Source organism: Phaseolus vulgaris, chromosome 6 (assembly GCF_051622355.1).
Source record: "Phaseolus vulgaris cultivar YP4 chromosome 6, ASM5162235v1, whole genome shotgun sequence".
NCBI classification, from domain to species: domain Eukaryota; kingdom Viridiplantae; phylum Streptophyta; class Magnoliopsida; order Fabales; family Fabaceae; genus Phaseolus; species Phaseolus vulgaris.
The window spans coordinates 32443871-32468105 of record NC_143503.1 but is presented as its reverse complement, the minus strand read 5'-3'; the positions used below and the strand labels follow the sequence as shown (position 1 = coordinate 32468105).

Sequence of the window (24235 nt, the reverse complement as noted above, 5' to 3'; positions counted from 1 at the left end):
AACTAGTTTATACATTTTTATTAATAATAAAAATAATTTTTTATATCAATAGTTTTTTATTTTATAAAATAGTATTTAACTTAATTAATATAGTAACTAATTATCTTTTATCTCTTGGTTATTATTTAATAATTTTATCGTAATGGATGATTTATCATTATTGTTGCATATTACGAGAAGTAATGATATTTTTTAGCGATAAAAAAAGAATAAAATAAATAGGAAGAACAAATTAATGTTTCAAAAAGTACATAACAGGACTCCTTTGCTAATGTATTTATGCTGAAGGCTATGCTTAGATGTTATGAGTTAGGGTCGGGTTTGGAGGTTAACTTCCATAAATCTAAGTTGATAGGCATAAATGTTGAGAGGCAAGCTATTGAAGTTTATAAATCCCTACACTTTACTATAATGAATGTCCCCTTTAAGTACCCTGGACTTGAAGTAGGTGCTAATCTGAGGAAGAAGCTTTTTTGGAACCAGTTGTGAGCAGAATTAGAGCTAAACTTAGTGTATAGAAGGGTCGTTTTTTGTCTTTGGGTGGAAGACTTTGCCTGGTAAAATCAGTCTTATCTTCTACTCCCTTGTTTTATCTATCGTTATTTAAAGCACTGGAGTCGGTATTTAACAATATTATAAGCATCCAAAGGAGATTCTTGGGAGGTTGGGGAAGGGAGACAGACTTTATTTCGTGGGTGAACTGGGACAATTTGTGTAAACCCATGGAGGAAGGCGGGGTAGGTATTAAAGATATAAGTTTAATGTAGCCCTCCTGACTAAGTGGAAGTGAGGTTATTATCTGAGGAAATAGGGAAGGAAAGATATTCTCTTATTGAAATATGGTACTTATACGAGGGTTTGAATTTTTTATATCTAATTAACTACCAAAATTTTTTGTACCAATTTTAAAGTATAAAATAAGTTTTGTATTAATACCGTATTTTAAAGTATCAAATCTAATGACTTTTCTTTAACTCAGTTTTTTTTAAAAAAACAAATCAACAGGCTTAGGTTGAAGCATATAAAAGAAAATTTGAAGCATGGTAAAGTTCAATATAAATCTTAAGTCACCATTGATACCGTATTTTAATTCAGCTGATCAAGGACCATCGCTGGATAATCACCTAATAGCAACTTATCTCTATTATTAATACCAAAAAACATTTTTGCTTAATTTGAAATAATAGGTAATTAACAAGTCTAAATATGACTACCTAATTATTACCCGTGAATAAAAAAGATAGAGATGAAAAATACTATCTTTACTGACATGAGTACGTTGAAAGACAAATTTTCATTTTTAAAATGCAAAGTAATAGAAACAAGTGTTGTCTTACCCTAACTTTCCTGCCGCACAAGTGTCATCCCTAGTTTTATATGATTAGCACCTTATTTGTATTCCTATCCAATATAAAACTTGCACTCATACCTGCATTCCACTTCCATTTAAATTCTCAACATGTATTCCATTGCTAAGCAAATAATTTCCTCCACAACCCAACTCCTTTTTCTAGTCATGTGCATTGACTCTTCACTATTCTGTTCATACTAGTCAAGAATCTAATATGAAAGGGAAAGGAAAAGGGGTTGTGGATAGCATGAAAGGGAAAGGAAAAGGGGTTGTGGATTCTGTTTAGTTTTTATGTAAAAGGTTGTTTCTTGGGTTTCTTTATTATTGATTGAGATGGGAAAGAGAGTAGGAGGTCTTTTGGTTGATATGTAGATGGAAAGGCTCTTTGAGAAAATCTGTTTTGTTGTATAAGGGTTGGACCACCCCTGAAGTGGTCTTATTTAATTTCATTGCTATTTGCTGATAAAAAAAAAATAGCAGTGAAGTATCTAAAACTATAGAAATAAAGTTAATTTTAAACAAAGAAATGTAAAAGAAGTTTTTTATTTGATCCAACTAAATATTTGGACTTGGTTGTCATCTAAAATACCTTTTTAATTATTCTTACTCTGATTTAGTTGTTGAATCGTTACATTTGCTTAACAATGTAATGTTAAGGTGATTTGTTTAGCTTTATTGATCCAAACTTATTTGTATAAATTTATTAATGTGATACAATATGATATGTATTTGACTTATAATAGATTGAAATGAGAAATGAGTTTTTATGTGCTAATGGCTGGAAAAGAAATTTATAGAGGATAGAGAGACAAGTTAACTTTGTAGTATTTGGTTTCTATGACCAAACATATACATTTTTTTGGGGTTATTGTTTTTTTTATTTTTAAAGATTTTATTCTAGTTGGATTATGATAAATTAAGTTGAAGTCTTTTTGAAATTTTTGTGTTTTGTTTTTGGTATGATTTTATATAATTCAGACAAGGGAAGTCATAACCATCTTTAAATTGAAAATGTGAAGAGTTGATATAAAAAAGAGATTAATGATAACTAATAGGCAAGTTTTGAGGTATACATATTTTGATGATTTCCTGATTTTTTTAGAATTATACTTTATACAATATAGAGTTTGAGCACATCCTAAAATGTTCTTTATTTGTTTTATTTTTTTCTTTGATGATAAAAATAACTATTCTATTCATAAAAAATAAAGTGGTAAACCAGCATCACATGCATACTTTAATAGCCACCCTTGGTGTCTGTGCATGGTTAGGTTTCAACTAATTAAGAAACTATATATCCCAGTTATACTCCGATCTTTGTATGCCAGAACTTCAATGCTCCTATTACATTTGACTCTCTTATAATAATCAATCTTTGAACAATAATGATATCCATAGAGAATGCCAAAGACTTTACAAAGAAATGCTTATTATTACAAAATAAAACAGAGATAAAAAAAAGGGATAAAGATAAACAAAAGAGTAAACGGAAGACAAAGGATATGAGAATGAATATCTCTTCTTTCTTGTTATTCAAATCAAAACAAATGGTCTAAATATATACAAGTAGTACACTCATTTTAGGGTTTAACTAAAGAAGGAAATAATCAATATTAAATACTAGAATCATAACACACAAAAATAAAATAAAGGTATTCCCTTCTATAAAGAGAAATAACTCATAATTAGAAAAGACACCCAATTATTCTTCTCTATAAACAGAAACAACTGATAATTAGAAAAGACTCCCAATTAATAGTAAAATCCTTATGTAACTCTGGTATCCGTATCCTTTAATACTTATGCATTTTTCTAACGTTTAGTTTTCTCTCCGTTAATCTAATAGGTTATTGTCTGTTCATTTTGGTTTCTTAAATTAGTAATAATGACCACACAAAAAAGAATTATAATTTTTTATGATGATAAGAATTGAGTATGAGGCTAGGTGAGCCATTAGCAGGCACCTTAGTGTGTGTATTATTGATTTATATATAACATATTTTTGACGAACCTTAACATAAATAGAATATGCATATTGACATAACTTTTGGGTGAGAACGGCGAAGGTACCTTTGGCCACCACTATAGACTTTTTTTATTTTGCAATCTCTTGCTTTATTCGCTTGAGACACCGTACCATCATCAATTACAGTTCAACAATAGTCAATAGCAATGGCCATTCACTAGCTAGAGGGAACCCTAAGTGCGCATCAAATCAATAAAAGACTCGACCATATTTTCCTATAAATTATATTTATTTTCATCACAAAAACATTCGAGATAGATTAACTTTTTATTTTATTTTTAATAAACGTATTATTGGTGTGAATAGCTATCAACTTTATTAAAAAATAGTTTTTGTAAAAAAAGTTACTAATTCACAACCATTAGTAGAACATATATCTGTTTGTTGAATGTGAAACCAGAACCAATTGGACTAGGTTGACTAGACACCATGTTTTTAGTGGATGAGTTTAATTATTGTGTTTCATCTATAATATTTATTTAAGAGATCTTTGTGTTCGTAATAAAATGGTAACAAACAGAATGAAAACTTAATTAGTTACACGTGGACGTAAGTTATAGATTGGCGATCGAACTAGGTTAAATCCTGTGTTTTTTTCTACTGTTGATTCGTAATTGTGTGTTACTTTCGCGTAATTTTTTTCATCAAGTTGTGGAAAATAAAATTATTATATGGAAGAAAATATTAATATTGATCGAAAACTTAAACTTTGAAATTATTGGTTAAAGCGAAAGATTCTGATCTAGTTATAGATTATATTTGGAGGTTAATATCGCTCCCTATAAAAAAAATATGAACTTCATAATGGTTTGATTGCGAGAAGACTCGTGCTGAACTTGGTTTGAGCTGGCACAGTAAAGAATTTTGATAGACATGATGTATAAAACCTAACTGTTTGAAATGAAAGGATTTTGCGCAGTGGTCACAACTCAAAAAATTATTTGACGTGAAAGACATTTGATGGAATCACTTTAAACTCATGTCAAGCTGTATTTATGTTATGTGTTACTTATTCACTACCTAAAAAGAAGAAGTGAAAAATCAGAGAGATAGATTTTATTCTTCTATTTTAAATTACTCTTTTTCTTAATAAAATTCTGTTTTTTTTTACATGTGCCAAAGAAAGTAAATACATTAAAAATAAAGTACAATAATAAGAAATGAATGAAAATAAAAACGAGTTGGTTCAAAAGAAAATATTTTTATTTTAATAATTTACATTAATTTTTATTATTTTATTCAGTTATATGGATAAATAATTTAATATTAGTATTATTAAAAATATCATTATATTACGAATATTATTAATGTTATTATTATATGCATATTATTAATATTATTGTCAATATTTTATAGTTAAAAATATTATTATTATTAAATAAAAATGTTAATAAAAATAATAATAATATTATTATTAATTATACAATAAATAATATTATTAATAATATTAATATTAGTAATAATAATATTATTGTGTTCTTTGTTATATATATATATATATATATTATAAAATTTATAATAACTATAATTTTATTGAATTATACTTATAAATTTTATTATATGTTTTTGTTTTAATATGTTAAAAACAAAAACATTAATTTAAAGTTTAATAATCTCTTGTAACAATAAATTACATCTTAAAAACAAAAATATTCATTTAAAGCCCGCTAATCTTATAATGTTGTTATAATAAATTATTTCTTAAATAGAAAATCATAAAAAAATAATTTTTATGGATTTATTTGAGTTTACGTAAAAAAAAAAATAGAATCATGTGAAATCACTCTAATAAATGAAGAGACATAAAACATTTTATATTGAATTTGAATAAGTGAGCACACTGTGTAGAAATGAAGTCCTCTAGTGGGCAGTGTGCTAAATGTAGATGATGCAGAGATGGATAGTTGAAATTTTGCCTGCACAAAAAAGCAAAAGCAAATATGCTGAAAATTCAGCAAAACCCCTTAATCACAGAGGCCATAACAGATGAATTGTGAAGTGGATATCCGAGAAGGTAGGTATAAAGGTGGTGAATGTGAAGGATGGTAGTTATTAGGAGGTGAATGGGAGAAACTAGGTAGGTTAAAAGAAGTTTTTATTGGGAAAAAGGGTAGGTTAAAAGATTAAAAATGATTATGCAGAACACTGAGCATGTGTGAGGATGTGGTGGGAAGGTTAGCATAGCATAATAGCATGGGAGAAACTAAATGCGTTTAGGTTTAGCTACTCATACTTTTAATACCTTCCATTTTCTTTCGCTGGCTTAATCTCTCCCATTGATGGCTTTTTGAAGCGCTTCACACTCAACTTATCTTCTTCCACATGCTCCTCCTCCTCTGCTATTGGTTGTAATTCAAGTGTTAGTTTTTTGTTACTTCATATATTGTTAGGAATGTATGAATGGAGAGAATGTGTATTTTCTTTATGTGTTAGATTAGTATATGTTGTTGGGCCTAACACATTTTAAGGGAAAACATCATTTTCACGTTCTCTGTCTCTTCATTCTATCGAGAGGGAGTCTACAAAAGTGTAAGTTGAAATAAATTAATTTTTATTTTCACAAAAAATATAACAGATTTAAAAAAAAATACATATATGAATACTTAATTCCTTTATTGGGAATCAACAATACCTAAAAATGTTTTTTTTACCAAATACCAAAGTGTGATGTTTTCAAAATTTACTAACTCAAATAATTATGTATACATTAAAACAAACACATTTTTATATCATGTCTCAATATTTGCAACACAATTTTTATTGCAAATATTAAATTTTTAATGACAAAAAGACTGTTTTGATAACAAAGACGTTAACTTGCGGGAAAGAAGAAAAAATATTTTTCTTTTTCGAATCCTTGAATTTTGGAAAATATAACTTTCTGGATCTGTTTTTTAGACCCATTATATATGTTTTTTACACTTGAGTGAATATCTTCGAGTTTTTAAAAAGGTCCTATTATAAAAAATATTGTTATTAATGAAAAGAATTCAAATACCACATTTATTTGAGATAAAGCATGAAAATAATATACAATAAAACACAAACCTATTTAACAAACCAAATTTCTCTAGGCTAATGGCAAATGCTTCCTGCACCAACACTTTTGAACCTTCACCCATCATAATTTCAAAATTTCCAAAAATACCCTTTATTTCAGAAATGATAATCTGGAATTGAAAATAATGCATTTTGGAAAAATAAATTCAGAAGAGATTTTTGTGTTTCAGATATAAAAATATGGAAAAAAAAATTAAAATCTCATTCTGGATAAAAAAAATTCAGAACTGAAAATAATACATTTCAAAAAATTTATTCGGAAAAGATTATTGTGTTTCAAAAAATGGGGTCCATAATGTAATTTTATATGCACTCCATTTTTTAAGGGTATTTTCGGTTTTTCCCCTGTGATTGGGTGCACTCATATGGTGCGGGAAGCAATTGCCTAGGCTAATTAACAAAAGCCGAGGTCCATGTACTCTAGGCTGGGCCCATTTACACGTGATACGTACAGTCCATAGGCCCATCTTCTGCCTAACTTTAAGGTATTTCTTTCTGCACCTTAACAATTTTTTTCCTGCACCTCATTACTTTTTTAAAAGACTGTTTTACCCATTTTAAAAATGACTTCTGAAGTATTATTTTTTAGATGTTTTCAGAACATACTTTTTTTTGTCTTCCAGATTTCTTATTCTAAAAATATCTTTTGTTTACCAAACACTCCTATTTCAAAATCACTTAAAACTGTTAAAAATAATTTGAGTATTTTAAATAATATAGGAGCGCAGAAGAAGAAAAATGTAGGAGGTAAAAAAAGAAAAACCTCTAACTTTATTATTTAAATTGGACTCAAAGTAACAAAAGCAAAATAGATACTAAACAGTACTAGGCCGCCCCCAAAATAAATATTTCTATGAAGGAATTGGTATTCTTCCATGAAAATTGTGTTAATAAATCAATTGCATTTTTTCTATTAAATAGATCGGACTGGATCAAAATTCTAAATAAATTATTTATTGAATATTGATGAATTTTTTTACCTGATTTATTATAATTGGAAGTAAAATTTATCTTCTAATCCATTCAGTTTGTGTCCCGGATTTTATAATTCATTATTATTAAGACTTTCGTACTAATAATATGATTAAATACAGATAGAAAATAAAAATATGACTCCATGTGAATTGAATTGATATGTTAAGATGATATTTTTTTGTGATATGTCATATTCGAAAGATGTTTATTAATAGAATGATTTGTTTAAAAAAAATCATTGTTTCTTGAAAAAATTTGGTTTTTTAAAAGGATTATCTTATTTTAAATTTGTAATTAATACAATAATTTTTACATTAGTTGTATTTCTAAATTTTTTTTATTAAAGTTTGGTCTTGCAAAATTATGTTGAATCTCTTTCAAGTAATAAACAAAAGTTTCAAAAGTCATGTTTGACCATATTGCCAGCACATGCATTTGAATCTATCTTGATTGGTATTTTCTTAGAAAAAATTAGTTTGATCTCTAAGTTCTAAGCTGAAAAAAATGGAAAAGGAAGAACCATTAAGTGAAAATGATAAATTAGTTCAAACTTCCAAAAGATCTTCCTAAAATTTGAGTGAGAATCAATAAAATGACATCTAAAATAGGTCAATTTTTTTTAAAAAAAAATAATGTTAATGATATGCAACACTATTATTGGATTTTATTACTGTTGCGGAATACAAACAAGGATCCATCTAATTGAAATTTTGAGATTCAATCATTTTTTTTGTTGTTTATGAGAATAGATAGGCTCAAAATGACTCTGATACCATATTACAAAGTGGACTTTAAGCCTAACTCAACCCCATAAAACCGGCTCAATGAGGTGAGGTTTGCACCCACTTATATACAATGAAAGGCTCTAATATCTAGTCGATGTGGGATCTCCAACCGTTTAAACTCTCAATGTAGTTCTTTAGACTACTATTACTATTGAGAGTTTATTTGTTTTTTTATTATTTTCACATGGATTTGGTCTATTCTTATGTTTTTGTTTTTTAGTTTTATGATATTTTTTTATTAAAATTTGTTCGATAAAATTATAAATTTCGGTTACAAGAAAGTTATGATAAGACAAACATGGATAATTTGGAAGACATGGAGATACAAGTTATAGATAACGTGTTTAGCTACAATGAGAAAAAAAAAGTGTCTATATACACTACACATTTTCTTGCATAAAGAATAAATGGATAAAGTGTATCAAGTGTGTTAGAAATAACTATAAATAAATTATTCTTACACCTTTTCAGAACTTAAAAAAATGAGACACAAAACATTCAAATTAAACTTTTATAACATTAATGAGGAAACTAGTGAAATATTTGGGATTAGACCTCTCTTCGCATACTTCTTTTAGAATGCATTCAATTTACTCATATTTTGTATACTCTATTTAAAGCAACCATCTTAGCTTGTCTTGCATTTATTTTCATATATTTATTTTGAAACTTATTTGGATTTTGTTTCCTCTAATCCATAATTTAAAATCTAAAATTTTACGTTCTTCATAATTTGTCTATGTTCATTTACTTATTCGTTTAAAATTCTAAATTGAATGAAATAAAATCCCTAAGTAAAATTAGTTGTCTTTAATCCTTTACATTCATATGAGTAATTGTTTGAAAATAATAATAGAAACACTAAAACTGTATAAGCTTTTTGTGTATATATTAAATATATTAATAAGTTTTTTTATTAAAATCAATATAAATTTCTATTTTAAAACTACGACTGTTATACAAAAGTTAAGTACAATACATAAATTTTATTGTTTAATTAGTTCATATTGATTAGATGTTAATTTATTTTATAGAAAATTGAAATAGTATAATTGGTGACGTGTAGTTAGAGTTATTTTTTCGTTAACATTATTAAGATTATTTTTCTATTGAAGTAAGTTTGTTATAGCAAAAAGTTGTTAAAACATGTAGTGTTACATTAAGAGATTGTTGTTTGTGTTAGGAGTGAAAGAGAGAAGGAGTTTTGTTAATGGGTTAATGTTAATAGTAATTAAATAATAGTGTACATTGAATACTTAACTATTTTGACACAATCATTATAATTAACACTAAAAGCAAGTGTCTTACATATATGCATATCTGACACAGAAAAACATCGACCGATTTGACATGAGTGGTTCACAATAAATATTTCTTTAATAAAACTAATTTATTAAATACTCAAATTGAATAATTTTTTTTATTAAGTATTCATTAGAAAAAGAAACACTGAGTCAAAACTTATTTAAGCTTAAAATTTAAAATAATTTTTATACTTAATTTGATATTTTGAATATTTTATTCAAATAAATCGTTTAAAATAAAAATAATTTAAATGAAAAATAAATTTAACGTATTTTAACATTTTTGAATTTGTAAAATTCCCATATTGTTACAGTCAATTTTACATTACTTAATTACTTTTTTAATTTATTTAAGTACATTAAACTTTAACTACTATTAAAAATCTGCATTCAAAGTGTACAATTTCTGGAAGAACGAATGGATTAAGCCTTTACTCTTTCATTAAGCATATACTATTTATTTCAATTTAAGTATTATTTAATTTTTTAAATTGAGTGCCATCTACTTCTTTAAATATAATAATTATAGTTTGATTCTAGTGTTATCTTAAATAAATACTTTTTTTATCCGTAAACTGAAAATAAACGAAAGATAATATTATTTAATAATTATTGGTGCATTACATGTTACAAAACAACTATAAAATAAAGCGAAATGGTATTTAGGTTTAAAAAAAAAAAGTGGCTTGGCCGACACAAATAGTTGAGAGTCCCATGTGCGCAAACTGACAGTATGTTTTCGCATTACGATGATTTTAAGGGACAATTGTTAGACAGATATTTGTTTCCTCGACAATGGAACGCTGTCTCATTTCAAACTTCAAATCATATTTCTTCATTTTTTCTTATTCTTTTCTTTTCTATTATCTCACTACCTTTATTCAATCATATTTATATAATATAAAGATGAAAAATAATTTATCTTTATACTATGAATTCAAATATAATTCAAGCCTTTTTCTATTACGAATTTCACTTTCTCCCCTTTTGAATACATTTCGCGTACCATCACCACAATCAATTAAAAATTATCCTCTCAATTATTTCAAAACAAAAACTATAGGTATTTAAAAAATCTCAACTATATGATCTTCTTATCGCCTGTGATATCCGAATTCTGATTTTTATATGAAGCAGATCCTATCATTATCAATAGAATCAATTTTCGTTGATGATTGAATTTTTTTTACCATTCTTCTCTTTTAGTTTATACTTTTTATCTATATTTTAAGAATAAATTTTAAGGAAAACTTGTCATGTAAAACTTATTTTGTATTATAATTTTATATTTATTTTACAAATCTCAGTATACTTTACATATTTCAATATATTTATTTATTATACATTTTAATTATAATATAATTATACATTAAATATATTTATTTAGTATAAATTTTAATTATAAGAAGGTGGCTAAATGTGCAATTTCCAATTTTCAGTATGAAATAAATAATGTCGGAACAAAATGTTTTGTGTGTTCTTAAGGTTTCTGGCGATATTAGTAGAATAATCTATACCAATGTAATGCTTGACTCGTTCTATGGTAAGAAAAATGGACCGAGTAATTCCACATTTTTAAAATATCTATTTTTAATTTGACTGTAATTTTAGAAGTGGAATAATGAAATAAAATTTAAAGTATGTAATAAATATCCTTAACCTAAAAAGGAGGTAACTACAACTGATTCAATAATTAGTGTCTGAACGGTGGATTTGTGAAGAATCCAGCTTCCACAGAGACGGTAAGAAAGTAGATAGATACAGTTGGTTGGACCAAATTCAGCGAAGCTCCAAAGAAGAAGATAAAGAAAAACTAAAAAACAAAAGGAGTTAGGAAGAGAAGTAAATGAAGAATTAAAGACACCGCACAAAGCTGTGTCAAAGTTTACAAAACATCTGAGAACTGTCCTTGAGCCACAGCTGTTGCCTAGTTAGAGGCTTCACAATCTTCTTTCACTGCTCACATGACATTAAAACCTACCCTCGTGAGTAAATCCATGATTTGTTTCTTTCTTTCTTGAGAAAATTCACATTTTTCTGCTTAGGGCACCTTTGGAGTGTTGTCGTCAAGGAAAACAACTTTGGTCTTTGTTGTTGTGTTGAGTGTTGGGAACTTGAATTTCGTTTTGGCATCTTTTGGAGCGTGGCTTGGTTTTGTTTGTTGCTGTTCTGTGGTGGTGATCTAGGAAGTTTGTGATGCCAGAAAAGGTGGCTGCTTATTCTTCTATTAATTGGCGTTTTGGGTTGCTCACTGCTCTTGTTTTGGGTGGCATGGTTGTAGTTTGGACCGTTGATGGATTCACTGTTAGGAGCGTTGTTAAAGCTTGGAGTTGGAGGTATGATCAAGATTCTTTTTCTCTGAGGTCTCATTTTCCTAATTCCACTCTCTCCCTTCATCAAAATCTCACTTTTAGTGATTGTAGCTTCTCATGTAGTCCACTTAGTTTGGATCAAAATCAAACCAATGTTACTACCCTCTTTGATTCCCAGAATCATGTGAACATCACACTGTCTGAGTTTAGTGAAACAGTTTCAGCTAAGAATTCTAGCAGTAGTAGCAGTGCGGTGTCTGATGAGCTTGACAAAAAAACCCTAGTGAAGCCTGAACTTAATGGGCTTTCAACTTGGCTTTCGAGTGAATTGGAGCCAAACTTGACTTCAAGTCTTCTAGCAAGATGGTTAGCTCCAGGGGGAGAACCTTGTAAAGATTCTAAGACAGTTAGAATATCAATGCCTGGGTTGGATGATGGGAAACTGATAGAGCTATCAGCTGGGGAAGTGCATGAGTTTTTTTTTCAGGCCTTGGATGATTCAGGAAAGCCTCGCTGTTTAGGTGGGGATTACTTTGAGACTGATCTTTCAGGGGACTCATGGAAATCTAGGCCACCGGTGAAAGATTTCAGTAATGGTTCTTACTCAATTTCTCTTCAAGTTCATCCTGATTTTGTTGGGGTTTACAATCTCACTGTAATTCTACTTTATAGACACTTTGAAGGTCTGAAGTTCACTCCATGGAGATTTGTCTATGATCGAGTGGTTTGGAGTGTTGCAATCGGGTTCTACAGTAGCATTGCGCAGTTACCAGAACTTGAGACTTGTAAAGCTTCTGATTTTGGTAAGGATGTATGGTCTGGAAGGTGGACAAGGCATGGCAAGAATGATGACTGCAAAATAGGTAATGATGGTAGGTACAGATGCTTGGCACCAGATTTCCCCTGTAAAGAACCATGGTGTGATGGTTCTTTGGGAGTTCTAGAGAGTAACGGTTGGGTTTACTCAACTCACTGCTCATTCAAGATGTATTCAGCTGAGTCTGCTTGGAAGTGCTTGAAGAATAGGTGGATTTTCTTCTGGGGTGATTCAAATCATGTTGACACAATACGAAATATGCTCAATTTTGTTCTAGATTTGCCTGAAATACATTCTGTCCCCAGGAGATTTGACATGAACTTTTCGAACCCGAAAGACCCTTCTCAAACAGTTAGGATCACAAGCATTTTCAATGGGCATTGGAATGAAACACAAAACTATCTAGGATTGGATTCTCTGAGGGATGAAGGGTTTCAAAATCTGTTGAAGAAGTACTTCTCGGAAGGCACAATCCCAGACACTGTGATCATGAACTCAGGATTGCACGATGGTGTTCACTGGCGTAATATAAGAGCATTTTCTGTTGGAGCAGACTATGCAGCCTCATTCTGGAGGGATGTTATGATGACAGTGAAGCAAAGAGGGTTAGCTTGGCCTAGAGTCTTTTATCGTTCCACAGTTGCAACCGGTGGATATGCAAGATCACTAGCATTTAATCCTTACAAAATGGAGGTGTTCAATGGAGTGCTAATAGAGAAATTGAGGAAAGCTGGCATCATCACTGGGGTGATTGATGACTTTGACATGACATTTCCATGGCATTTTGATAACCGGTGCAACGATGGTGTTCACTATGGAAGGGCTCCTGCAAAGATGAAGTGGCGTGATGGCAAAATTGGTCATCAGTATTTTGTGGATCTCATGTTAGCTCATGTTCTGCTCAATGCATTATGTGCAAGGTAACCTGGGAGATTCAGTTGGAAGAGAAGGGACAACTGCAACACTGTAAAATTTCCTACAAAGTGGATATGGTTGGAAATGTAGGCATTTCTTATATTATAGAGAGTAATATCATAGCTAGTGCTTGGATAAAGAAAAGATTATTGAGGTACCCTCCACTATAAAATTAGATTAAGCATTCTTTCGTTCATTGATTTATAAGCACTGAGTTGTTTATTCCTGAACTCCATTTGTAGATTGGCAGAGGATTTATATCCTCAAAACACATTTTGTATGGATAATAAAAAGCAAAATTATAGGTTATGCTTGATTTGCAAATCTCTTATATCTGAGTACAAGTGAGCAACAAACATAGTTACTAAGCAATTGTGTTATAAGCATGGCTGTGGTTAGTTACCTGAATTAAGGTTTTGAACCTTTCCCTGTTGACAGTAAATTGTGTTAAAATAGAACCTGGTTAAGCTTTCCATCGGTTTCTAGGGTGTATTTGAATTATAGTTTTAAATCACGACCTGTTTCAACTGGAAAAACAAAAAACCTTTTACTTATAGACGCACCATAGTTTGGATCCAAGATTGTGTTCAAACATTTCAAACTATTATTGTGCTTAACAGATATAACTCTGTAAAGTGAATGGAAGTGTAAAAACGAAAGTAAATCTATGAAGTTATGAAGATATTTTAATTAAAATACTTTCCACATTTCTTAAAATCATGAGTATACTCTTAAAAGGTGTCCATGGTTTGATTTTGTATAAAAGAACCCAGTTCAATTTAAAACCAAATCTGTAAATCTGATTTTAAAAAAAAACTTTTTTTTACAGCAAAATAAGTTTTAATGAGTTTTGCAGCAAACAAAACCTAATTTAAAAGTGATCCAAATTATTTTTAAATAAGTTTTAAAAACGAATTTTGCAAACAAAAAATAGATATAAAACTGTTGTTAATTAAAAACTAGATTTAATGAAATTCTAAAACAAAATTTTGTTTTTAAACGAGTTTGTAATCAAAATATTTTTTTAAAACCATACGACCAAATCATTCACTAGACTTTAACCACTTTGATGTTTAGTATATTTATGTTCCTATATAGTAAATTATAGGTAAAAGGAGAATTACAAATTATAATTTTACAAAAAAATTATTTTCAAACGTATAAAACTACACTCCTCTTGGCTTTATTTGTTACTTAATTTTCTTACTCACTATTCCTTTCGTTTTATCATTTTTTTAATCTTTAACTCTTAAATGTGTTGAGTTTCACAATAATTACTATCTTAAATCCACTTTTGGTCTCTGTAATTTTTGTGAATGTATACATTTTGTTTCTATGAAATTTTAATTGTAAATTTGGTCCTTCATTTTTTATAAATTAAACGTTTTAATTTTATGTTAATATATTATTTAATTGCTAACGTATGTTTAAAACATAATATATTTTTAGTGAAAGTGTTTTATGATAATAGTTTTTAGTCATTAAATCCTAAAAATATTATTAATTATGTTTCTTAATAAAAATAAAAATAACGATTTGTAATACTAATTATTTAAATTTTAAAAATGTGGTTTAGTTATTGTTAGACATGAGGTCTTAGTTGAATGGTATTCCTTAGCCGCAAACTTAGGTCCGATTTAAGATATAAGTGGACCTATATTTCGACTTTTATGCATATTATTGTGCCAAAAAATATGAATTGCGCATATTTGGTAACATTTTGACTTTTTAAATCAAGGCTTATCTGTTATCAATTAAAAATATTCTGAAGTAAAATAATTTAGTAATTATGCATCGTAAATTCAAAAAATGGAAAAAGTTAATTTCTTTCTTTGCAACCATAAAAACTATTTTCTTAAAAACAGCTCTTTTTTTAGAAAGTGTTGAAAATATCTTCTGATTTTTTTCCTCAAAAAACTTATGGTTTTAATAAAATTTTATATTTTTTTCAATTTCATTATTTTAAAATAGTTGTAACGAATGGGACCTAATTTATGACAACTATAATTGGGTTGGAGAAAAAAAAATTCTAAGATTGAATAAAACTGATATTTTAGCTTGTAATTTGTGCAAGATAAATTATTATTTCATAATAAACAAATCTCCAATACAATTTTTTTAAATGTATAAATTATATAATAAATATATAGCAATTTCCAATAAATATTTTAATTACAGAAGTGAACTTATACACTTTTACAAATTTTATCATTGGATTTTCAATTTTTGAAATTTTTATCACCGAGTTTTCGATTGCATGAATGGTGTTACAAGCTTTTAATTTTACAGAATTTACCATCTGAATTTTAAAATGATATAAATTTAATTTTTCCATCAATCGAATGTCTAGGTTTTTAAATGTGTGATGATGAAATTAATAAACAAGGTAGAAAAATAAAGATATGACCAATAATTAAGTGAAATGATTTCATCTGCATTAATAAGAAATAATGTAGCGACCCTACTCTTAAGTATTAAAGGAAACTAGTTACTCAATTTATCTGTATTTTATTCTAGAAAACCGATTAAGAATCCTAAAATCATGATTTTCTCAGCTACATTCCACATTCATATATTATCCAAGTTGAGTAATATATAAAAGTAAATAATAAAGTAAAAATAGATAAATATATTGAGAAATTTAAACATTAATTTAGTACAATAAATATAATATAAATAGTTAGTAATAATTAAGTTAAATTTGTATAATAGTGTGTTTAAAGGCGTAAAGGTGTCGGTTAAGCAGAGGTTAGTTATAAATCGCAGAGGCATGGCATGACACGGGAGAAGTAGTAGAATGAACGCATGGGTGTGTGAGAATTTACAAAAGTACCCACGCAACAACACCACCACCACCCTTTCTTTCTCTCTTTCTTTCTTTGTTGCGAACAAGAGTTTGTTTCTATTCCAGCAAAAAATATACAATAATAGAATTGGCGAAAGAAAGAAAGGTGAATGTGAATCGGAGCGTTGGATGGTCTAAAGTTGGGAGGGGGTGGCAGAGAGAGAGAGAGAAATCAATCGAATAAATCTGGCAAATCTCGTGGGATTGAGGGCTCGGTCTTCCTCCAAGCAAGCTTCCCCTGATTTGCACGACGAGGAGGAGGAGTGCAGGCCTTGGCGTCGCCGCTTAACCATGTCTTTCTCCTGGGCTTCCGCCCTCAGGATCACCATCCTGCTCCTCCTCCTTGCCGCCGTCATCGTCGCATGCTTCACTCTGCCAATCGAGAAGGTTCCCCCTTCCCTACTCTCTTCTTTCTTCCATTCCACATTCATCAACGCTAATTCTTTCCCGTTTCGCCTCTGCAGATGATGAAGGACTTCTTATTGTGGGTCGATCACGATCTTGGGCCCTGGGGCCCACTCGTTCTGTACGCCCTTCTTTCTTTCTTCTTTATCCCTGAATTGTTTTCCTCTCACCCACCGTCTTATTGATTCTAATTTCTGAATTTGTTTGGTTGTTTTCAGGGCTGTTGCTTACATTCCTTTGACTGTCTTGGCAGTTCCAGCTTCCGTGCTTACTGTAAGAGCCGTTCCTACCCTCCTTCTTCTTGCAAATCTTTTTTTTATTTTTTGTATATGCTAATAACGAATCTTGCCAGCCAGTGTCATTCGTTAGGAATTAAAAGGAGATTTTTTTTTATATGAAATCACAAGAGAAATGGATTCTAACTAGAGCCCTGTCTCCATTTTAATGTAAAGTTATATCAGGGCGTTGCCTGAATTCCAAGCAGTTTCTGGTGTGTCCGAACCAACACTTTTTTAAATTAGACAGTAGGTGAACGGCTCTTACTTCCCCGAACGACCATAATTGTCTAAAAAAATCAGAATGGAATAGGAAATGTTCCCTGACAAAAGATATTATCTATCCTTAAATGCAACAAAGACAATTCTAAATTCTCAATTGATTCAAATTAGTAGGGAACGGTAACCCACTGTGTAAAAACTCCCACTTGGTGGGGTTGTGATGGGTAGATGTCCACAGCACCCTCATAAGCGGATAGGTTGTTTCTAGAGATAAATTCAAAGTAGTATCTGTTAAAATAATGAATAATGTAGCTCAATACATTGAGCTCCATTTCAACTTGGAATCAAATGTATTCTTTGTCTGTTCCAATAGTTATTTGCTGCAATCTTGTGGTGCTAGAGGAAAATTGAGGAATAGAATGGGAATTGAGAAATAGAGCTGCTATGCTGGACAGAAATGACAGACAGTGCTAGATGACACTATTGAGAGTGGTCTGGAAGGGAGAGGGAATATCAATATGTGATACAAGTTGCGCACTAATTGTAGCACAGCAACTGGAAGATGACAACAATATACAGGGAGAAGGGATTTAGGGTTTGAAGAAAAGTTCGGGGAGGCTATTTGGGAAAGATAGTGTTGATAAAATGAGTTAGGGTTAAGTTAGGATATGTTTGGTTTGCATTATTAAAAATAATACAATTTGCTAACGTACTCGTTTAAGAAAGAATAAGTTACCAAGCTACAGATTGGATTTATTTGAAGAAAATCAAAGTAATTGTTTAGGTAAACTCACTTACTTTTTTAAGGAGTAAGTTAGCAAACTAAATAAGTTGGATGTATTTTTAGACGATCTTGGTTAGACTTCCTAAGGTACTCCTTTTAAAAATGACTATATGTTAGCAAATATAATTAGTAATGATATCAAATGATAAGTAAAAGACTAATATGGCACTTAAAAGTAAACGTGGAAAGTATAGTTTTGTAATTTCTTTGTGGTAGGAAATTTGTGGGCATCCTTGTCCCAAATCTGCCTTCATGCGATTCTTAGCCTTGTCTCAATTCCCCGCATGAAAACATTCTAGAATAGGCCTACTAGAAATGTATTGAGTTGAGACTAACACCCAAAAGCTAATTCAAGGGTAGACAATTGCTTAGTTTACAGATTTCCCTCGCACACCAAATTTGTCCCACCCAGGAATCCAACCCCCTTGATCCTCCTCTCTTATGTTGGGACTAGACATTTGGTTTGTGAAGTTTGCACAGATGAACATCTGCAGGTGGACCCTACATTAAGATTGGGTAAGCTTGAATGCCATATAAACAGTGGCGAGGCCCAGCTTACTTCCAAAGCTAGCTTAAAGGTGGAGAATTATCCAAATCTTATAAGCACTATCTGGCCATTCTTAGCCAATGTGGTAGTCCATGCAAGGATTCCTGAATGTAGTGAAAAATTTGCCATACCTAATGTCACTTGTATAACTCTTTGAAAAAGGTTAATATCAGCTTTTAACTGTGTGGTGAATGTCTGATGTATCTATATACTATTTGGTTGGAAAGGCTCTGTTCAGCGAAAAGGAAGCATGCGTCCAGAATTGGCAAGGACTTCCACCTGTCATTTTGTAAATAAGCCTTTTGTGTTTTTTCTTCTTGCTTATTATGTTTTGGTGTGCAATATTTGTTTTCTCCCCTCTTCCATTTCATGGTTTTAAAGTATGTTCGGTAGGAACTAGGAAGGAAAAAAGGTGAAACATAGAGCAGATGGAAATAAAGAAGAGAGAAATAAAGTGAATGGAAATAAAGAAGAGGGAAGTAAAGTGAATGAAAATAAGTGAGAAATAGAGGTGTTTGGTTTACGAGAAATGAAGAAGTTGAAAAGGGAAATAGAAAAAGGAGAGAAGTAAAAAAAGATACATCATTTCCTCTCTCTTCTCTCTATTTTCTCTCACATTTCTCTACTACCAAAGATACAGTCTTATTTTAGATCTCCATTACAATACCTGCTATAGAAGAAGATAATTTGGTTGGACACATTACCTAATATGCCCTTTTTTCAGCTTGGCGGTGGTTATCTTTTTGGGCTTCCAGTGGGCTTTGTTGCTGATTCTATAGGTGCAACTATTGGTGCTGGAGCTGCATTTCTTCTTGGCAGAACAGTAAGTTTTTCAAGTTTTACATTTGTCAAAAGAATAATTATTTTTGTCCACTACTTTCTACTCAATAGTTGATTTATGCTAGGTTTTTCTTTATTAATACAAGGCGCTCTGTCTTCATATGTACATGATTTCTGCAGTGTCATTAGCATTTCATTTAGGTTCATTTCAATCTATGTTTCCATATCATGTTATAATTATCTCTATCCTGAGGTTACTTACCCATTTCTCTGTCAATTTGGTCAGATTGGGAGATCATTTGTTGTTTCTAGGTTGAAGGATTATCCACAATTCAAATCAGTGGCAATTGCTATTCGAAGATCAGGCTTTAAGGTTTGCAGACTTCATATTTTTAATACTGGTGTGAAAATCTTGATTCTTTTGTTAAACTTTCTAATATTACACTAGTTTGTTTAACCTTTTTTTTCTCGGTTTCTTATGTGCAAACTGTCAACTTTTGGTGAAGCGAGTGGGTCATGAAGTTATGAAATACAAATATTTTAAAATATCAGTAATTTTGACATATTAAAGTAGAATTGTGTTTGATTACTTGTTAATTCTAAAAAGTACTAAGTACTAAACCTCGCACCAAGTGGGTTTGTGGATCATTGTTAGATCAAATACTATCATACACTTCGATGATTACTTGCCAAAATGAGCAAGTGTGCTTTTTAATGTTAGGTCATCTTGGTATGTTGGTTAATGTTAACAAGTTCATTAAACCAGAGATCATCTTTAAGGTGGTTGTCTCTTCTTTAGTGGCAACAGCTAATGTGCAGTGTTCAGGGTTAAAATGAGCAAGTGTGCTTTCTAATGTTAGGTCATCTTGGTATGTTGGTTATTGTTAACAAGTTCATTAAACCAGAGATCATCTTTAAGGTGATTGTCTCTTCTTTAGTGGCAACAGCTAATGTGCAGTGTTCAGTGTTAAAATGAGCAAGTGTGCTTTCTAATGTTAGGTCATCTTGATATGTTGGTTAATGTTAACAAGTTCATTAAACCAGAGATCATCTTTAAGGTGGTTGTCTCTTCTTTAGTGGCAACAGCTAATGTGTGCAGTGTTCAGTGTGCTCTATGCACTCACCTAGTTTTCTGAGGGAGATGCACATAATAGTACTTCATTCCTTGTTTTAATTATATTACTCATTTTATTAATCTCTTTTTAAATGTATCAGTGAAAAGATCCTTTTGGAGGAAAACAATAGCATGTATTTGAAGCAACATGAACCGACCTTTTTCTTCTCTTGTTACCTTGTGCTTATGCCGTTTGTTATTTGATAAGAGTCTGTCTTCTTTTAAGTGTTTATATAACTATCTATCCCTGTTGATTTACCAATGTTGTGTTTGTGGCAGTTTTTAGTTATTGATAGAAGTCTATTATTGTGATATTTCTATGCTCAGTTTTGTTTGCACATGTGTCTTGGTATTCCTTTCTGTTTTGTTTATATCTGACTTCCTGAACTGTCTGTACAGATTGTATTACTGCTTCGGCTTGTTCCACTTCTACCGTTTAACATGTTAAATTATCTCTTGTCGGTGACTCCTGTTTCGGTAGGGGAATACATGCTGGCTTCCTGGTTAGGAATGATGGTATGTTCTTTGCCCATAATTATACATTCAGTTAGTATAGTAACAAAGTTCTGTTGTGTTATGATTTTCAAAATTATTTAGTTTTAGAATTTCTTCCAGTAACGTTTCTCCATTGCTGTAAATTAATTTTTTTCTCTAAGGTTTCTAATAAAAAGATGTACAAACTTAATGAGGAGGATCAAATGAAATCTTTAGCAGTCAGAATTGTTTCTTTTTGTTTCATATCCAGATGAAGATGAAAAATGGTCTTTCTTTTCTATTGTCCATAGTGCCACATACGAAACAAAATTCTTCCTTAAATGTGCATAACATGATTGTCAAATAATGAATTGAAATAAGAGTTAAAGACTAATTTTCCAACTATAGTACTGCAAGAGTAGTAACCCAATGTTAATAATAGCATAATATACATCTTGTTTATAATAATACAATCCTATCAATTAAAAGGTGTCAAGCATAAACTTTTGAAGCTAAATCACGCAACCCAAAGTCAAAAGTTCAAACCCTACTGAATTAAGCCTTTTGTTATATGGTCAAATGACTTGAATTATGAAAACACAATCACATCTTTCTAATCTCTAATTCTGACTACATAGGTGCATATCAGTAAAATGATTCTTTTAAATGTTTGTGATTGTGGTTCTACCCGTCTTATGCATATATTATAAAGCATGTATATTTGTCAGTACACTTGTTTCAGTTATTTGAAAACCTATTAGTGATTAGTTTAACTTGGTTAGTAATTTTGAGCTAAGTTTCCTGGAGTCCTTTCTGTCATCATTGTTACGAATTTGCATCTGTTATGAATGTAGTATATATCTGTTCCCATTTTGGGCTCGTGTTAGAAATTACTATGTGTTTTTATAGTTCACTAGATAGCATGCCAATGTCAATGTTAATACCTGATAATGTTGCTGTTGCAGCCAATAACATTGGCACTGGTATATGTTGGAACAACTTTAAAAGATCTTTCTGATGTGACACATGGTTGGGGCGAGTTCTCAAAGACTCGTTGGGTAAGAGATGCTATCCTCTATTACTTATATTAACGGCCTTTCTGGTGTACTTAAAATGCCTTGGATGGTAGAACTACAAGTGCAATATTTCAATTTTCTTGAGTGGATGAAATGTGTGATATATCTATTATCATTATAATACAGTCATGGCCATTTTTTATAATAATAAAAAACAATAGCAGAAATATCTTGTTTTAGTTTTAATTTTTTTATACACTTTTATCTTAATTTTTATTAAGTAATTACATGTTTTTTCTAACTTCCTTTTATTCTTTCTGTAGAGTTAATTTCGTATTTTCATTATTTATTTTTTATTTGTTTTAAAAAACAAGGTAGTAAACAAAGAAAGTAGTTGTTATTTACCAGTCAGTCACATTCACATGTGGTACATTCTTTTCTAGTCAAAATATTAATAATTTTGTACATTGAGGGGAAAAAGGAAAAGCAAAATTTTAACGGTAAAATAGTAAGAAAATATGTAAAAAAAACAGTTATAGGAATGAATCTTCTTTATTAATTGTTATAAATAATATATATTTCTTTCTGATGTGGATGCAGGCTTTTATCATTCTCGGTCTTGTGATATCTGGTAAGTTTCATTCCACGAGTATAAATTATGAAGGTTTCTTATTAATATAGAGTACAAATTTAGTAGTTTCTAGTGCCATGCTTCAATTGCATCTTGCAACTTGACATAACGTGTCCATATTCTTGTGATGGACCAATTCACCTGATTTCATATTGCATTTTTCATCTGCAATGAACATTTAAATCAAGGCAAAACTTGAAAATTCTCCCCAGCATTTACTGCAATAGAATAATTTCAGCCTTCAAACTTCACTAACAAAATATTGGTAGCCTCTGGTCTTCCAGAAGAAATTTCTAATAGCCTATTCCCTGTGGCTTCTTACAAAGTTTCTCTTTTCTCTTGATTTGATCGTACATTCTTTGAGTGGGAAGGCTGGCCAGCTTTTTCTGCCACCAATGTAGTGGCTGCCAGGTAGCAAATTGTTATTTGAGACACACACATGGTCTGTTTCCTGGGTCTCTTCATTGCGTTTGTGCAGTGGCAGGAAGAAAAATGACCTTAATAGAGTAATCGGAGAAGTAAAAAATTTACCTATCTCATATTACAAAAATATACAACTAGGCGTTCTTAAATTTGCATGATTTTATTATACTGAATTGTTTTGGGTTTAACTATTCTTCATGAGTGATGTGAGTTCTGTTCTGAGTAAAGTTTTTCACTTCAATCATTATTATTATTATTTATTATTTTGTAATTTTTATGCTTGACATCTTTGATTAAATCACAATTTGTTGCACTAAGTATAAGTAAATGTTTATAACAGTTTTCAAATCAAAGGTTTATACTACAGTTAATAGTAGATTCTTGATCATGGAAGAAGACTAGAGGAGGTTGAATTATTGAATTGCTAGGATATGTATGATTGAGCATTGCAAATCATTTCATGGTGCAATAAATGTATTGAATGTTTATTTTCTGATAACCTCTGTTATTTTGGGTTATGTGCAGTGATTCTGATGATATGTGTTACTAAAGTTGCTAAGTCTGCTTTAGATAAAGCCTTGGCTGAAAATGAAGATATTGATGATATTTTACCTGAGTTACCGATTGTTGCTGAACCAGCACCAAATCTCAACCAACCTCTCATAATTAAGATAGATTCTGCTGAAGACAGTCATGAAAAGTAAATTCCTTTTTGTGTAAATTCTTTTTCCATCCTACCCTCTAAAGGCTATATCCTTTTTTAATTAAAGCTTAGAGGTAGCTGCCTGCTTCTATTTATTCGCTATTTGTACAGTCAAATTTAGAAATATAGCGTTTAATCCTGCGACCAATATCACATTATTGAAAGCGTATGTCTTAACATCACTGAAGTTAATGCTATGAACCATTCCTCATTCTCTTTATTATCTTATTATACTTTCATTTTCACCTTATAGGATTATGCTCTTCCATTTATTCTCGAAGCAGATATTTTTACTCCCGATTGTACTCATTGACTATTGATAAATTGTAAAAATTTTCAGATACACAAGTTCATCAAATACCATTCAAATTGTAATTTTTTTAATCTCAAAAGCAAATGGAATCTTATGAAATAATTTGCTTAAACGTCCACGTTTGTTTTGGAAATACGTTACTTTTTAAAATAGTATAT

The 24235-nt window shown here is 30.4% G+C and overlaps 2 protein-coding genes across 2 annotated transcripts; both read left to right on the top strand.

Annotated features, from left to right (window-relative positions):
* Positions 1-11184: 11184 nt before the first annotated feature.
* On the top strand, positions 11185-13854 carry LOC137832272 (uncharacterized). The gene has a single exon (XM_068640334.2). It carries the CDS (start codon positions 11698-11700, stop codon positions 13552-13554), a length of 1857 nt encoding a protein of 618 aa, XP_068496435.1. The 5' UTR covers positions 11185-11697; the 3' UTR covers positions 13555-13854.
* A 2427-nt stretch (positions 13855-16281) lies between these two features.
* On the top strand, positions 16282-23984 carry LOC137832271 (SNARE associated Golgi protein family). The gene is made up of 9 exons (XM_068640333.2): positions 16282-16777; positions 16855-16916; positions 17014-17068; positions 19348-19446; positions 19690-19776; positions 20917-21033; positions 21957-22049; positions 22608-22638; positions 23587-23984. The coding sequence occupies exons 1-9, from the start codon at positions 16682-16684 to the stop codon at positions 23763-23765; spliced, it is 819 nt and encodes a 272-aa protein (XP_068496434.1). The 5' UTR covers positions 16282-16681; the 3' UTR covers positions 23766-23984.
* Positions 23985-24235: the final 251 nt, after the last annotated feature.

Bases quoted from the DNA above. Each gene is read 5' to 3' on its own strand.
- LOC137832272 (XM_068640334.2), top strand. From the start codon at position 11,698: ATGCCAGAAAAGGTGGCTGCTTATTCTTCTATTAATTGGCGTTTTGGG.
- LOC137832271 (XM_068640333.2), top strand. From the start codon at position 16,682: ATGTCTTTCTCCTGGGCTTCCGCCCTCAGGATCACCATCCTGCTCCTC. The intron at 16,778-16,854 runs GTTCCCCCTTCC...TCGCCTCTGCAG, and splicing joins TCACTCTGCCAATCGAGAAG to ATGATGAAGGACTTCTTATT. The intron at 19,777-20,916 runs GTTTGCAGACTT...CTGTCTGTACAG, and splicing joins TTCGAAGATCAGGCTTTAAG to ATTGTATTACTGCTTCGGCT.